Below are 17672 nucleotides of genomic sequence, written 5' to 3'. Positions count from 1 at the left end.
TTAAAGAGCTTTAGGTAGCACTAGATTAGGTACTGCTGAGTATCTCATATCCCTCTTTTTCTTTCTATTTTGTAGATGCTTTCATTTTTCTTCTACTGTTGATTCATGATGCTGACAATTGGCTAAATTGAATTGACAGCTGAATTGTCCATGATCTCAGGAGACACTGAGCCAAGCTGCGCAGAAAATATATACTTATTCTTCATTTGAATCAAGGATCTAGGGGAGAAAGGAAATTATCAGTATGAATTAAAAATTTGGAGAAGCTGCCTTGGAAAGAAGAACTTTTCATTTCAGAGTTGTTTAGGACATATCAGCATTAGTGTATAATTCTGCTATCCTGAGTCTAAAGTTTAGGGGTTTTTTTTAAATAGGAAATTTAAACCCACTTATTTCTAGTCTGATTTAGATCTCCCTGTGCAAGTGGTCATGCCTAACTAATTTTCATCATGAGCACACCTTGCTTTTGTTAAAATTAATGAGGACTGAGAGTGTTAATCAGATTGGACCTCCAACCTTGCCAGTGTTTCAGTGGCTTGAAGACCAGGCTCACAGCTCTATCCATCTCTATCCATCCATCCAGTTGTGCCCCAACACCTCCTGAGTGAACATCTCCAGTGAACCATAGAACTGACCCTTGTATTAGTGAAATTGCTTTTTAGCAAAATACGTGCAATTTATACGGAGCTGATAAAGCGTCTATTAAGGCACTGGTTAATAGATGTGGTTGGAGGTTTTTTCAAGTATTGATAATAGGGTGGAAAAAGGGTTTCAATTAACTGAGGCTGCAAGAATCATATGGATAGACATGTGCTCTTACACTCAAGTGCACAATTTTCACTGATTGATAAACCTAACACACCACTTGAGACTATATTCTAGTTACATCACTTCACCATTAAATTCTGCATTTACCCTCAAATGAATAGATTAACATTAAGCAAACTCAACTGAAAAACTGTACATTTCAGTGAAGCTTCAATATAAATTTGTACCAGCCATAAAAGAAGATTACAATTTATCCTTTGAAAGTCATTATTTAAAATGTACAGTTCAAGTTTTCTATGCAATGTGTTTCAGATGTGCTTGTACAATATGTTTATGCAAATCTGCAAAAGACTAGCTACACCACTAATATAATATAATATAATATAATATAATATAATATAATATACTTATATAATATAGTATATATGTATATTACATACAAAAATATAACACACAAATATATTAATAATATAAAAATAAATATTAAAGGCTGATTAAATTTTATTATGAAGGTGGTTACACACCTTATTTTAGCAAATCTGTATTCATAGTTGTTGCTTGCTCTTACATATTCCTCAAATAGATTGGATTTTCATTTTATTTAAAATAAATAAGGTAAGTTAAATGATTCTAGCAATAGAATCAGCATTTTATATGCTGGAGAAAAATGACTATATTATAGGGACATTCCTGAAATTCACTGAAAATGCCTTAAGAAGAGCTGTAAAATCAGTACTGTTAAAGGTTTGTCAGGACTGTGGGCCAAATTTTGAGGAACAAGGAGTTGTTCTGTGAAAACCAGATGGCTAAAACCCACATTGTAATACTTCAAAGCATCTGGACTTCAGTACACAAGGTTTGGCTGCCCTCAGAACTAAAGACCAATTGCTACTTGCTTTGTGCATTTAAGAGGAGGTGGTTTTCCATTATACCCAAAAGGCAGCTGTCACGAGTCCTTGGTGAATATTTGGAGCCCCTTAGAGTTATTAGCAGTATGAAAAGATATGATATTTCTAAATAGTCTTATATAACTTAGGAATTCTGAGTATCTGACAGCATAGGGGGGATCTGTCAACTTCTTTCTTTTTCTTTCAGCATTAAAAATAACATACATTTATTCAATTCTCTTTTTAGGTTATGGTTTAAACTCCTGCAAATGAAGAGCCAGGCATTTGGATGTATTCAGTTACACTGTGCCAATAAACCATGTGTGTGATAACTGGTTGGGATATAAAATTCTAAATTTAGTCACATTTTTGGGAATTGAGGAGCCATTGCTTCAGTTGACTCTCTTAGATCTGCATGTGATTGTTTAAATTTATTTTTCCTTGTGGCTTACATACAGCCTGCATAAACACTGAACATACAATTTCAAACCTTATTGTTTTGTTTTGGTTATATTTCAGACTGCAGCCACCTCAAACCACTTCTGAGTGAAAACACAATGGCAAAAATGGACTTTTCCCTCCAGATGACATGGCAATGTAACACAAAGAACAAAAATCTACTTTTTTGAGGCACTGATTTTTTATATGGCCCATGAATCATTTGCCATTAATGTACAAGAACTTTTGTGAAGATGGTGCCATAGTCAGGCAGATTGATACAATGGAGAGGACCTAAAAGTCCCAGCATTTCTGAGACTTTGTTTTTTAAATAATTTTGCTGTCTTAACTTTGAATATATTATCTGTTTCCTCAAAGACTGGAAATTTTTCTGCTGACCAAAGTTTTCTATCTTATTGGTGAGCAAAAAACTGTTGACTTAAAACATAGCTATCTGTTCTGAATGGTTTTAATAAAATCAGTGCTACCACAAAGGGAAAAAAATACTATCTAGATTTGCAAGAACATGAAAACAAGATTATAAAGCAACCTTCCAGACCTCAAATATCTGACCTGCAGAAGAGCTTAGCATTGGCATCTCTGGATGTTTCAGATCTTTCAAAATCAGGCCCAGAACCTGAATAAGAATGTCACCACAAGACATTTTCATGCTATTTGCAGATTTTCCTTACAATACTTCCAGTTTTTGATTGTGCTAAAGGCTTAAAAGCAAATCAGAGAAAAGACTCCCTTATTGTGTATTACAAAAGATACAAGACAGAAACAGTGAAACTGAGAGTGCTGTTTCCTAATGCTCTCCTTCATATGACAATCAGTTTAGATCTTTTACTTTCTTTCTCAGTCAACCTCAATAGCAATGTACTCAAATCTAACTTTCCTGCTGTAACATACTGCTGTAGGTGATCCTACCCACTTTTAATTTACTTTGTATGTTAGAATAATAATTAGCACCACTGTACTATCTTATTAGCCTGCTTAATTGTGTAGTTTATCTGTACAATAAATACTATACAAGTAAATATTTTAACTTATGTGTTTGTGTACAATGTAGACAAAAGGATTTCATATATACTCAATAAAACCATTGATTTTGTAGATTTGTTTGACATATGCTCACCATTTACTCTGATGCTATTTTTATAAGAATTCCAGCTGTCATTGATGCCACTGTACTTGGTATGGGACTAAGGATTGTAGTTACAAAAGACTTATGTGCTTTGGAAAGCAGATAGGACCATAACAGTTTGCTTTCTAGGGTTTTCTTTAAAATATAACTAAGAATAAGTTCCTATCTAACATAAACAGAAAGAACTATCCATTTTTCACAGTTGTACATACAATGGCCCAGAGTTGGCTGGGCCAACTGCTCCACTCATGGGAGCTGGTTAGATGAGCCAAATTAAGATCATGACTTGCCCAAATTGATCCTTGTGGCTTTGATTTGATGTACTGCATCAACTTCACTTGGTAATCTAAGATAAAAAGCAAACTAAGATAAAAAAGGTCTCAAGAGTGTCCTTGTTTAGAAAGAAATTAATTGACACCTCTGCTAGTGGCACAGCATTTCTTCATTCATTTCTGTGGAAAACCACTAGATGATTCATCAAAACCTCTGTGCTTGCTGACGAAGACATGACAAGTTAACAGGAGCTCTGAGGAAGAAGGTATCCTCTGCTTTGCAGGATGGATGAGGAGGAGCTTTGGGGCTCTGTGGGCTTCTCCATGCCATGGACACCACTGTCTGCTTTTCCAGCTGGGGTGGCCTTGCTGCTGCTCTGCCTGGGCAGCAGCTGGCAGCACAGGAGCTGGGGGGCCCAGCTCGGTGGTCCTGCTCATGCATCGCACTGGCCCTGCACTGCTGGCACCTGTGTTGCATCTCCTGGGAGCTACATCCATGGCATCAGGATTAAAACACGCCTTAGACACCTGACTTGCATTGACTGCATAGGTCTATGTGATAAAATAACCCATGTTTGCAGTGAAGATGTGTCCACAAGCGTAGGAAGTAAACCGACTCCACAGCACTTCTTAACAGGCCATGGATGAGCCACGCTGGGGCACAGGAGCAGTAAGAAGTGAGGAGCAGTGGAGGGCAAGAAGTGAATTGCAGGGGCAGAAACCAACATACCTGGACCCCAATTGCCCATCAGCTCACCGAAGGGATGGGGAGGGAGGGAAAATGGGAACCAGCAGCAAAAACAAAGAGAGCTGAGGTGAGAAAGGAGGGAGGAGAGGTGTTTGACTGAAGCAGAGCCCAAAGAAAGGTGAGGAAAGGTAATTCCAAGTGTTTGCTCAATTGTATATGTCTTCTTTTTTTCCCCTCCATACACAAATCAGTAATTAAAAGGCTGTGTTAACTGGCAATAAATTAAATTAAGTGAAATTCCCTGCATTGAGGCTGTGCTGCCTGTGGCACTGCAGAACAGCTGAACGACAGCCAGCGCTGGTGACAAGCAGGCCCCAAGGGGTTGGAAGGGCACTGAGTACACTCTTGCCTGCCAGCACAGCAAAGCCAACACCAGCAGCATGCTCTGAGTGACAGACTGCTAGTGCTGGCTCCCACCAGCCACACTGGAGAAGCTCCTGGGGGCATTGCTGAGCTGTTAGGTGAGCTAAACAGATACATTTAGGGCTAAAACTGCCCTGGAAGAATTTTGTCAGAGAAATGTGGCCAACAAGGATGACTGCTGCTACCTGAACTTGTAAGAGATTATTTTCATCTCCTGACTTCTCATACATAATTATGGAGCAAGTCCTCCTAATATAGTCAGAGATGAGATAGGTCCCTTCAAATTACATTTCAGGGCTGATATTCAAACCCAGGTGCTCTGAATCTCCACCTTGAAGAGTCCATTTATCTCTTTTCTGAACTGAGAGTACAGAGGGGCTGTCTAAGTCCCCTAAGGTGAGGGTGGCCTCAAGTTCAGTGGCCTGACTCTGGCTCTTGAAACAGTCTAAGTATCAGAAAGTCCCACAGCTTGCCAGGATTACTAATGAATAGCCTTGCTTACCTATCTGAACATCAGAAATAATGCTTAATAACAATTCCCAGGCTACAACATTTGATTTTATTTGGGTTGAACTTCATCCTGATGCCACCTTAGATATGTTAAGGTAGAAGTATATTTGAGATGGAAAAAAAGGCCTACTCTGTTCACCTGATTCCTGAAGAGTCATACTAACCTATCCAGTGACTATCTCCTGTTGAGGTTACCACAGTGTAGTATTTTCAGGGCAGCCACGGCAGAATAAATTGTCAGTTGTGCAGTAACATGAACAGGACACTTAAGCACAAAACTCAGTTATTTCAATGTATGGTCAGAATTCAGTCACTTAAACATAGGCAACGGATGTCATTTTAGAAACCCTGGGGTATTTTGCCCCATCTCCAGCTGCAGTTGGGAAGGGCCAGGGTCTCCCAGGTTGCATCAAGTGGCTCTGTGTTTTAGGGTGTTTCAACTGATCTTAGAAACCTTTGTTTAGGCAACTGAATATACCCTGATAATCCTGATACTTCCAACAAAATTCAAGTCATGGTGAAAGGCACCTAGTGGTTAATTCCATTGTGGTTATCCCTTTTATGTTCAAAACATCCTTACAATTTGCATCGTGGTTCAGCAATAAACATTCTGCCTATACAGCTACATGGAATACGCAGTTATCCCAGGGCTACTTGGCTTTGTAAAATCTGGTTCTGGATGTATCTGGTACTCTTCCAGGATGTAGAGCTGAGAGGCCAGAGATCAAGTGGCCAGAAAATGAAAGGGTAACAATATTTAGGAAGATTCCTGCACCCTATACAGAGGAAGAGTCAAAGGAAAATAACAGTGAAAATTTGTAATGATGGACTGAGAGAAGAAAGATGATACCAGGAATGGTAAACAAAGGCAGGAAATAGCCTGCTGGTGGTGTTAGTTCTTGATTAGGAGCCCGTTAAGTTTTGGCTAGAGGGCTAAACCCAGGGAGACATTTTGTCAGCCCCAATGTGGAGAGAAATCAGAAAGACAATAGAACAATTAGACAGAGGAAGAGAGCAGAAGTGAACAAACATATTGCCCCTATTACAATGACACACAGCTAGAGCTTTGTAGCAATACTGCCCAGCTGCCTTTAGACTGAGTGAAAATGAGAAAATAAATCAAACCCTCTTTTGACTGTCAAGGGCAAAGAGAGAACTGTTTCTATTTCACCCACTGGTAACCTGATAGCTTGCCACAGCATATTTCACATAAGGAAGTCTGTAAAGCAACATCTAAGTGTTCCTTGTGATTAATATTCCTTATGATCTGCAGCCACCTAATCGCATCCTGACCCCAGTGAGGGTCAGCTCTGAGAACGGATGGGCTGTGGGAGCAGGGTGGGCTACCAGGAGGTGCTGGTGAATGATGGAGCAGCTGGAGAGAAAAAGAGGACCTCTGCAGGCATGAGTAAACAAATAGTGGCAAACCAAAGGCACTGACCTCAGGAATAATGCCATGGATTCAGAGTTGTGCAGAGCTATTGAAAGAAGCAGGGCAATCCGTGCCTCACTTCCAGATGCACTGAATGTGGGATACAGTTTCCTTCAATTTAATCCAAAAAAACTACAGCATGACATGCAGTACTATCCTGAGATACAGAACACTATCTCTGAAGGGATTCCTAGGATGCATTAATCAGTACTTGGACTGCCCAATACACTACAGGATAGATACTCTGCATTGCACAGAAATTCACATTCTGAATGGTAACAATGGTAATAAGCTTTCCTGTGGGTTTTGTTGTTGTTGTTTGGTTTTTTGTTTTTTGTTGGTTTTTTTTTTTTCAGGAATTAGGTGCATTCCTGGATATCTAACAGCCTGGACCATAAATAAGACAGTCCCTCTCCCACCCAGATAAGATTTGCAGGCACAACTGATATGAGATAGATGTCCAAGCTGGAGGACCATTAGATGTAGGTCTGTATCCAGATTTCACATGATATTGATCCGTCCACATACTATGCCAATTTTCTTTGCAGCACAGGGTTTCTCTGAATAGATACTGTATGGTAGCCTGGAACCATGCAGACCTCCAAAACAACAGTTTACTCAATATATCTAAAATACTTAATATAGCTTTGACGTTTTTTTTTCAACAGGACACCTTTAACTGCTTATAAGCAAATTAATTTCCAATCTGTTCTATTTTCCCTTCTTAATCTTATCCTCAGAATATGCTTTCAGACATTAAAGCATCCAAATAAAAGAAAATTGGCCCAGGCATTGAAATGAATCGTAGTCCACCTAAAAAAATCTGGAAATTTTAATGAGTGTACTACAAACACTTTTTGTTTCACCTTGAAGGAAATAAAAGGCTCTAATTCTGAAAATAAGGTTTATTTCCATTTTTTATTTATTCAAATTACACTCTGAATAAATAAATCTACATAATCCACCTCCCTGCTAGACAACTTGCAGTAACATTTGCCAAGAGAAAGACAGGCTTTTCTGATACTAATGCATAAAACATGCTGAATAAAAAAAATAAAACAAATAATATTGTGTAAATAGCTGATGTGCAACTCTGGAAAGAATAATAGAGGTACTGATGAATTACTCAGGATTGCCTTGTTCAATTATTTCTAACATGTTACCATTTAAGGGTATATTTAACTAAAGATTTTAATAGAGACAGTCATATCCCAAACCACTGAAATCTATAGGAATTTTTTCCCTTGAATTTCCATGCAACAAGCATGTAGATCTCTCTGCTGAAGCACCCAATATTGTCAGGCTCTTGGTCTTGGAAAACCAACCTATTCAGCATGTAGCTGGTGTACTGTGCAGGGGCTGCAGCTCCAAGAAAGCAGATCCCTTATGCTGTTTTGGGAATGTAGGAAGTGCCTTCCCTAATTTGATCAAAAGTAATCCTTGCTCTGTGCGTCCTGTGGCCATGTGAGATACAGGCTTGGTGACTGTAAAGGTTGCTGCCAGTCTTGGGACAGGGGAAGGATCAAACAAAAATCACTGGCAGTATGCTCTTCAGAGGTATCCATGGCCTTTCCCCACTCTGGCTGCATAGGGTAGATGCTGAAAGGCAACTCTTATTCTTTACGGTCTACCTAGAAACTATCAAGCTCTGATCATACTTGGAGCTTGGACACCCTCCTGCAAATTTTCCACGTTGGAAAATCTGTTCTGGACAGCTGAATCCTTATGCTATTTTCCTTAAAGAATTAAAACTATTCCATGGGGCTGGGTCCACCAAAAGGCTTGAGTAGTATAAACTGCATCATCACATTTTTACATGGTGTGACGCTTTGTGGAATTTGAAGATATCTTTTCTCAGTGCAGAAATGTAAGTTCCTCAAATGCTTCCTGGAGGCAGTGAAGTGTGGGTTATACAAAGCCTACAGACTGGAAGCTACCTAAAAAGGCCAGTAAGAAACCTTAAGAAAATATGATTTAATCCTGTGCCTCTGCTGAGAAATCCCAGCCACAAGATTGGCACTAAAAACTGTGTTTTCTAACAGCTACCTGCAGGAGAATAAGTTCTTTCTATTTGCTTACTGTATAGTCTGGTTGTTAGGAACATACATCAGGGATATGGTATGTCATACGCATCCACCAGCTGCCAGGAGATTCTCCTTGGTAGGCTATTTGCTGTTGCAGACGGAGTTGTTTACTTGTCAAATCTGCTCCACCATGAGTGAAAATACCTGTATATACTTTGGAGGAGTTTGATCCCCAAACAACCAGCAAACACTTGGCACTCACACCAGGTCAAATCCAACTTGGACATAGTGGAAATCTGAAAGTAAGCCTGTTGCCTTGCCCTCTGGGACTTTTTCTGCAAGGTCTAGCAGGCTGGCTTGGAGAATGCCTCACAGATCAGGTTCTTCAGGCAACAGAGGATGGGCATACCTTGATGAGAGAAACACAACATGCCAGATACCTATGCCCTTGGAGATCTTACTAGCAGAGAGTTAAAGCATTTGGGAAATGACAGTGAGGTCTGCATTCATGCATTCATCTCCTAAAAAGGCTAGGCAAGCTAATGAAATTCCAGGCTTACAAAACCTGTGGTATTGGATTTAAACCAATGGATTCAGAGTTTTTATTTTTAAAATCATGATTTTAAAGCAATCTTCCAAGTAAAATAGGTAAATCTGAAACAAATTTTGTTCATATTTCTAAGCTAATTTCTAATTGCTTTGGCTACAAACTTTTCTCATCTTTAAACAAGAGCCAAGTTCCTTATTTAATGACAAAACTCCAGAAACCACAAATTTAAGAGAACCATCAAAAATTTGAGATTTATAATAAAGGAGGAGATTTGGACACTACAGATTTTTGTGGCAACACAAGATTAAGTCTGGGTAACTGGTGATACAGGAATACTCAGCTCCACAGGTGGGAAATGCATAGGAGGCCTCAAATCCAAGACTGATTCTGGTCCGACTCTACATCAGTAAGGCACTGCTTCAGGAGTCCTTGATTTTACTTGTTTCACTGTGCAGTGGCCAGCCATATTCTCTTGGGAAGTGCAGATTCTTCTTTTCATGGGCATTCCAGAGCTTCCTAACCAGCAGCTTGGCAGAGAAGGAAGAGAAAGAAGGGGTGGAAAGGACTGTTGCGTCTTTTCTCTACAGCAGATACGTAGGGAAAGTCTATGAAACAAGTTCAGGCTGCTTCCTGTTTCAGGGATACTTGAAGCTACTTGTCCATAGGAGTTTCCAAGTTACATTCTTTCTTGGATAATCTAGGTGAAACTGAGTATCTCATTATTCCCCGGTGTTATCCAGACTTCACAGTTCAGTCAAGTTCTAGGTTAGGCAAAAACTAGAGGGTTTGAATATGAGCCTTAGTAACTGAATGATCATGGACCATTGCAAGGTTTTGATATGACAGACCCCTATCCACTTTATGACTTTATCTTGTACTGTCTTGGAGCAATATATCTATTATTCCAAAATGCATGACTTGCTGAAAATCCCAGCTAAGTTACAACAAGATTTCACATACTGATTTATTAAACCAGAGTTTTCATAATTTCACAGTCATCACTGTCAGTCAGTCCTTCTGTCACAAAAAACTAGAACGTAACCACTCAACTAGACCTTTCACCTGGCAGAAGGGCTCATTTCCCACCTCGCCTTACCTGTGGCTGCATGGCAGAACATACTTACGCTGGGTTCGAACTCAATGAAAATGAATTCCCACACCAGTGTTTTGTTGTTTTCCTGACTTTAAACCTAGGCCACAGCATAACCCAGCTGTGAAAGTCACTGCCTTGTGAATCAGCTTCTCACAGAGCAAAAATCCCAGCCCCTCCACCAAATTGGCAGCATTGTTGTAAGGTGATTGCTGGGAGAGAAGCCACTGGTGCTGCCATGCACACAAACTTGTTCAGGCTACTAAGTGCTGAACTTTGCCTTTGTCGATATCATCAACAGAATCTAGATTTAAGTGAATGAATACACTTCGGAATAATAAAACCCGTAGCATTTCTACTTTTCATGTAACACCCTAAACTCTTAGTGAATAGCTTAGTCAAACACTCTCTTTTAAGCTGCTTGCTTGTTTCTCTGATGTGATGGACAAGGAATTTAAAAGACAGCAAATTAGTTATAAGTTTTCACAGAATCACAGAGTCAATCAGGTTGGAAAAGACCTCTGGGATCATCGAGTCCAACCTATGGCCAAACACCAACTTGTCAACCAGACCATGGCACTGAGCGCCACAGCCAGGCTTTCCTTAAACACCTCCAGGGACGGGGACTCCACCACCTCCCTGGGCAGCCCATTCCAACGTCTGATCACTCTTTCTGTGAATGAATTCCTCCTAATGTCCAACCTAAACCTCCCCATGCCTTTTGAAACACTATGTTGAAGTGCCAGAAGGGAAAAAACCCTAACACCATGACTTACAGACTAAGGAGACAAGGCTGATACTCGATAGCTTTTGCCTGAGTACAAACCAGTGATGCAAGAATGTAGAGAACAGACGCACTCAGTAGCGGCAGCGGCCTGTGCAGTTTGGCCTGACGCTGCAGGGAACGGGCTTGTTCTTCCCACAGCACTGAGGACAGAAGCGGCACTTCCCGCGGGGGTACCTGAGCCCGGCGTCGGTCCGGGCCCGGGAGCGGCGGGCGGGGCCGGGAGCAGCCGGGACCCGGGAGCGGCAGGGCGCAGGCGCGGGCCGGAGCCGGGCCCGGCAGCGGCGCAGGCGCGGCGGTGGCCGCGGGATCCCAGCAGGCTCGGGGCGGCGGGACGCGGTGCGGGCCCAGCATGTCGGAAAAGAAGCAGCCGGTGGATCTGGGGCTCCTGGAGGAGGACGACGAGTTTGAGGAGTTCCCGGCTGAAGGTGCCGGGCGGGGGCGGGCCGGGCCGGGACGGCAGGACACGACAGGCCGCGGCCTGCAGGCGGGACCGCCGCGGCCTGGGCCGGCCGGGGCGGGCAGGACGCGGCGGGCGGGAGCGGCGGTGGCTCCGGGGCGCCGTGTGCGCCGTCCCTGCTGCGGGTCCCCGCGACTCTGCGGCCGCTCCGCGGGGCACCGCTGTGCTGCCGCACGGCAGGGCCGGGCTGAGCCCCGCGGAGCTTCCTCGGTGCCCCGCGGATCCCTGCCCAGCCCCCGCCCGGGCAGGGGCTGCAGCCCCGTCATAGCCGCGATCGAGCGCGGTCGTGGTGCCCGCGCACGGCTCTGTGCCGGTGTCACGGCGCTCGGCACATCGCGCTGGAAGTGCTGTGTCATTGTGCGAGAGAGCCGGGAACAAGTGCCGGAGAAATTTACTGCTTCTTGGCACTGGAGATGAGAATCGCGAGGGAGAGGAGGGATGAGGGCTGGAAACTGATCGTAAGATGGAAAAATGTGTGAAAAGGAAATAATGCGCTCTGTAGTTACTCTGAATCTCTTTACCTTTGAAGCACAGATATGTATATGCTGGTTTGCTTTTCATAGATACAGATATACTTAATGAGGAAGTTAAATTCAATAAAACAACTCAGTGACCCTTGACAGAGATAGTCTTGGAAACATCCCTATTAGGGCATGTTGGCTTTTTATGTCCTTAATTCTGGGATTGTCTCAAGCTGTGGATCATGAGAAATGATGTATAACATGATGAATGTAACGTCAGGATTTTTTTTCTCTAATGTCCTTATTGCATGTGATCTTTCTATGGCTTTACAAGCCTTAGGTGTTCTGAACCCTTCAGTACTGCTAAAATTAATATTTTTGCGTGTACTGATAGAGAAAGTTCATGACGTAGTTAGGATAATAGCTAAAGTAACTTACAAGACTATACTTTCTTTTTCATAAGTGTTTCCTAAACAGGAAAAAAAAGTTTATCTTACTTAATGTAAATTAAGTATTCACAATAGGGGAAGTCTCTGAAGCTTCTGGACCTTGGATTGGCCAGAGCACTGAATTGTAGTATTACTGAAGGTGAAATTAGTTTTACTTGACTCTAGCTGTAATGCTAAAAGTACTGTGCAGGCTGTCTGGATAGAACAGAGACCTCTTAAAAAGTGACCATCATCAAGCTTCTATATGTTCTTTCTTGCAGAAAGTAAGAACCTCTAAAGGGGCTTATTTGAAACCTCAAGTGGGGTCATAGTTTTGAGATGTTGAGTGTTCAGACCACTTTGACTGTTATCTGTAGTGCTTAGGAAAAAACTGTGATGACTGGGCTCAAACCCATTCTTAATTGTTGTTCTTTCCAATTAAAACACCACTTTCTAGCAATAGTAGAACTATGTGTTGTATTACCCAGTTTTTATCCAAAGGAAATGAGATAATGCGAATCTATGTTAAGGGATGAAAACACGGGCTTTTGGGGTTTATTCCAACCTTAAAATTTACTTAAACAATTTATGAAATCAAGTTATGGATCAAAAACAGACTTGCCCAATTTTTATAGGATACTTAGAAGTATAGCATAAGTATGCTATAGTAGAGAAAAACATGTAAATGAGTGACTTAAGAATCTTTTATACAGTGCATTTCAGAATATAAAAATGTGATGTGTAAAGTGATAGAGCAGGGGATAAAAAACCCCTAAAATCCTAAAAATTGTTTTTTATTTCCCAAGTGCAAAAGAAAACAATCAGTGATCAGGATGTGAAAACACATTTTTAAGAAGCCCAGCCATGACATGGTTATAATTTCGGTGTATATTATTAATACTTAATGGCAGTGGACTCTCAAGTGATCTTAATCCTTTCAATCCCAGATAATGCTCTACCATTTTTTGCTTTTGTTTAGTCACAAGCATATCATGTAGTGGGGAATAATAACTGTATTACACAATTCTGGGGTAATAGTATCAATATACAGATGCTGTAGAATCTTGTCCCACGGAGATGAGAATGTAATTTAGACTTTACTTTCACTCTCCTCCGCACCCCAGCGTGGAAGATGATGTGGGCCTGACTCCTCTTTACTCAGTGTGATTTAGAGCATCTTTTTGCAGTCTGCCCAGCTGACCTTTTATGACTGAAGCTGCTGTTTGTTGTGCTGGATATGAGTTACTGGGAGATTTTTTTTTTCAAGCTTGTAGTTCTGTCTGAGCTACTTGTATGTTTGCAGATAGAAAAGTTTGACTTTGTGTTAATTTTAAGTTCTTTGAGCTTTGTTTTTTCTGTCTTCAAAATCCAGATAATTGGTAAAGTTGTTGGGTTTTTTTTTGACAAAAATATCAATGAGCTATCAATTGGCAAGGACAAAGCTTATTGCAGGTAGTTGTAGAATATAAGCCCTTCCCTTTGAGCAACTACCAATACAACTAAATCCAAATAATGCATTTTTATATACAGCATTTTTTCTTCACTTTTTCTTCTCAGTTTTTTTTCTTTTGCTCTCAGCACAATTTCTATGCTCCTTCATCTTTTCCCATTATATGATTTATTTGAGTAGGGAAATTTAATTGTAATGCCTTCCACACGTGTGTCTTTAATCAGTGACAAATGGATTTTCCTGTCCTGGTGAATCTCAAATATTAATTTTGTTGCCTGTCAGTGTTAGAAAAGGGAGGAGAAAATGCAAAGACCAGGCTTCATTCTTAGAAAGTTAGTTGTTCACAGTGAATTAGTTTTTAATGTTTTATCCCACTAACTTTCTCCCCTACTCCCTCCATACCTCCATCAGTGCTTAATGTTACTTTAGGCCTTAGTCCTCAAAGCTTTCTGTGGATGGGCAGCAGATGGCTTACCAGAATGGAAGGGGAAGAGCAGTGTTATCTCTTTAAATGCACCAACAGACTTTGAAAAATATAAAGTTGCCAATGTCAAAATTAGGGGGCTTTTTTTTTAATATTTGAGAAACTGTGTCTTTCAGTAGGAATAAACCAAGAAACTAAAAAAAAGATCAAGTAAGCCAATTTATGTCTTCATGGTGATTCTGAGCCTTTCATTTTCATTATTTTTCTAAACTATTTAGTTTGATTTTAATTTTTTTTAATAATGAAGCATTAAGTGTGTGATCTGTAATTTGTCAAGGGTGATGTGCCAGATTACTTTATTATAGGAAAAATATAAATAAGGTTAGTAAATGGACATAAAGTATTTCCTTACAAAGGCAAGACAGCCTCTGCTGTCTTGGGAACCCAGAAATAGCTGGTTAGAGGTATCAACTGCTGTTTGCAGATGCTCGTCTCAATCTGCCTTTGCTTCTGCATCACAGATAGCTTTTTGTCATTTATCCATAGACTGACTGCATATGATTCGAGGGAACAGAGAATGTGTCTGTGTTTTGGCAAAAGCATCTGATACATATTTACTTTTTAAGTCTGAATTAAGTGTTTAAATACACATCTGGAAGGATGATGCTACAGTTTATCCAAAAGTATGCAAAATATCTCTTAGGAATGTTTAATCTCGCAAGCCATGATGTGAAGCATGTAATGATTTTTTTTCACCAAGTTTCATGTTTGTTGTAATTACAGAAATTGTGAGGTGTGTTTTAGATCTTTCTGTCTCATAAACACTTGAATGTAATCCAGGCTTCTCTGTTAAATTTACCAGAACTCTGCCTTTCTCTGTGGCTGAGCTAATTGGTTGGTAAGACATGGTACCAAAGAAATGCAGCATACAATATTTAGACCTGCTTTTCTGTCTTTAGATTGGACTGGTTTAGATGAAGATGAAGATGCACACGTCTGGGAAGACAATTGGGATGATGACAATGTAGAAGATGATTTCTCCAATCAGTTAAGGTACTTTTATTTAAACCTACTGTTCTAGAAGACAGGTAAAATATTTAAAATGGAGTTGATTAGTTAATATCTGAAAGTTTGAAATCTGCTTACTTTAAAAAAATAATGATCAGAAAAGGAAAGAAATGAAAGCTCTACTTTCTGCTTTTCTATTTAAAGCCTTTTAGAACCAGACTGAGGGATTACAAGACTCTGAAGTACTGATCAGCATTTCATCTTTTAATAATTCTACTGAAATATGCCGTAGGACATTGTGGTGACAGAATTTTGCTCTGTTATGCAAACAGTGTAAAGATCATGGGAAGTTGAGATACACTGACAGTCAATTTAACATGAGTGAATCCTTTTCTAATGACTTTTCTATGTGTGTGTGAAAGTTCTGAATTGTACTGCCAAGATTAATGGCAAGGCATCCAAGATTATCCCTTTGTGCTATGTGGTCTGCAAAGTGTGTTACAGTTTTCTGTCTGTACTTTAAAACAGCACCGCTGTTCTTTGTCCAGATGGGCAAATTTTCTGGAGATTAGTGGTCTGTATTTAACGTTAAGGTTCTTTCCTGTGTGATGAACATACTGTTCATGAGCAACAACAGCAAAGTAATTGTTAATTACATGCTTTAAAAAAAGTGATAGCAATTTGGGTGCTTCTAAACCAGTTGCTTAATCCTCTTTGTCACTTGTAGTTTCAGTAATCCTTCACTGACGCATAATTATAACTTAAATTGTTGCAAGCATTCAGAACAAAGCCAGATTTTATAATTAATCCCTCAGTATGTTGCATGAGGAGCAAACTGTCTGTAATACAGCCTGCTTAAACTCCTGGGTTGATCTCCCTTGTACTCCAGAGAAAGCAATTCTTTTTGTATCTTCTGCATAAAAAATCGTTGGTATAGTTATTTCTTATATGGTTGAGAGGCAGTTAAATGGTAATACTGGAAAACAAGTTGATATGTAATGAAACAGACTTCCAAGAAATAGTGTAATTCTTGATAGACATAGTTGATCTAGACAAACTTTCCATAATTGTCCTTAGTTGCAGCCTGCAGTATTGGTGACCATATAGTGGTTTGCCTGGTTGTAGCATGTTTCTTTCATCTCTAGAAAGCAAATGCTGCAGTCCTCCACTTCTAAAACCCTACTACTAAATGTGCAAACTAACCCAAAATATTATTAGAGATTTGTACTTTCATATCTAGATACACATATGCTAAGACTAGGGGATAAAATAGGATGCATCCTGGCTGGTGTGTTCAGAGGCAGGTGAGAAGCAAAGTGGTGGCAGGGCAGGAGTGATAACAATTGTAGTTCCTGACTTGCTGTTCTGGCTACAACTAAGGACAACAATCATTTCCCTCAGAATTGTTCACTGCAAGGTGTATTGCACCAAGATGTAAATAAAAGTTCTGGAGTGCACTATTCTAAAAGCAAAGAAAAAGCTTACAATTGTTTTGGAAGCATGTGCATTTAAATCAAATAGAATAGTGAACTTATTTGAGTTAAGGAAATCTTGAGAATAATATATAAGATTCTTGAGAATATTTATAAGATAATATTTTGGTTATTCTAATGCATTTGGAATGTTGCAGATGCATAGGTGCTGCTTTGTGCCATGTGGTGGGTCAGAGGGCAGTAAGTGTGATTAAAACAAATATTTGGAGTTTTCACTGAGAAGTCACTTGTAGTGATCTAAGATAAAAAGCTGGAGTCCAAGAACTACAGAGTAAGTGAGGTTAAGGTTATTGGTATGAATCAAAAAGCAGTATGACATTGCTATTCTAAAATGATTGTATATTGTGTAATATATTTAGTTTTTAAAAAATCAAACATCTAACAGTATTGTATCGGTATTTCAATACATCTGTCTCTTTTCTATACAGAGCTGAATTAGAAAAACATGGATACAAGATGGAAACATCATAGTTTTTGCAGAATATGGAGTGGTTTAACACTGAACTGTGGATAGACTTTATTGAGAAAGAAGAAAAGATGGAAAATGAGAAGACACACTTAGTTCATTATCTGCTTGGATTTATTATTGTTTTGTATAAAAAATAAAGTTTTTAATCTTAGTCTAGTCATACATTCAGCCTCTACTCACCTGGTACCTTGTATTTTGGTTCTGAAATGCCTTGTGTGGCAGAATTCACGGACCTGCCTAGAATGCCACTAATGGTCTGTCAGTGGCTGATGCTCTTGCACTAGCTGCTGTCATGGGGAGCTAAACAGGTGTAACTGGAATGAAGACTAGTGAATGTTGCTGTCACAGGAAATAGAATACTTGTGTATTCCAGTTAAAATGCAGCAGAGATAGAAAGCAGTTTTAGAGAGTGATAAAGCTTGTTTTGCCTCAAGATTTTATTTCATAATGACTTGGGGTTTTTTTC

The 17672-nt window shown here is 40.0% G+C and overlaps 1 protein-coding gene across 1 annotated transcript; it reads left to right on the top strand.

The window, feature by feature from the left end:
* The first annotated feature begins 11278 nt into the window (after positions 1–11278).
* On the top strand, positions 11279–17370 carry LOC138106420 (26S proteasome complex subunit SEM1). The gene is made up of 3 exons (XM_069006996.1): positions 11279–11441; positions 15196–15289; positions 17166–17370. The coding sequence occupies exons 1-3, from the start codon at positions 11366–11368 to the stop codon at positions 17206–17208; spliced, it is 213 nt and encodes a 70-aa protein (XP_068863097.1). The 5' UTR covers positions 11279–11365; the 3' UTR covers positions 17209–17370.
* The last annotated feature ends 302 nt before the right edge of the window (positions 17371–17672 follow it).

The sequence above is a fragment of the Aphelocoma coerulescens genome, chromosome 2 (assembly GCF_041296385.1).
Source record: "Aphelocoma coerulescens isolate FSJ_1873_10779 chromosome 2, UR_Acoe_1.0, whole genome shotgun sequence".
In the NCBI taxonomy this organism is placed as follows: Eukaryota; Metazoa; Chordata; class Aves; order Passeriformes; family Corvidae; genus Aphelocoma; species Aphelocoma coerulescens.
This window is presented reverse-complemented; position numbering and strand designations above follow the sequence as displayed.

Bases quoted from the DNA above. Each gene is read 5' to 3' on its own strand.
- LOC138106420 (XM_069006996.1), top strand. From the start codon at position 11,366: ATGTCGGAAAAGAAGCAGCCGGTGGATCTGGGGCTCCTGGAGGAGGAC. The intron at 11,442-15,195 runs GTGCCGGGCGGG...TTCTGTCTTTAG, and splicing joins TGAGGAGTTCCCGGCTGAAG to ATTGGACTGGTTTAGATGAA. The intron at 15,290-17,165 runs GTACTTTTATTT...TTTTCTATACAG, and splicing joins GATTTCTCCAATCAGTTAAG to AGCTGAATTAGAAAAACATG.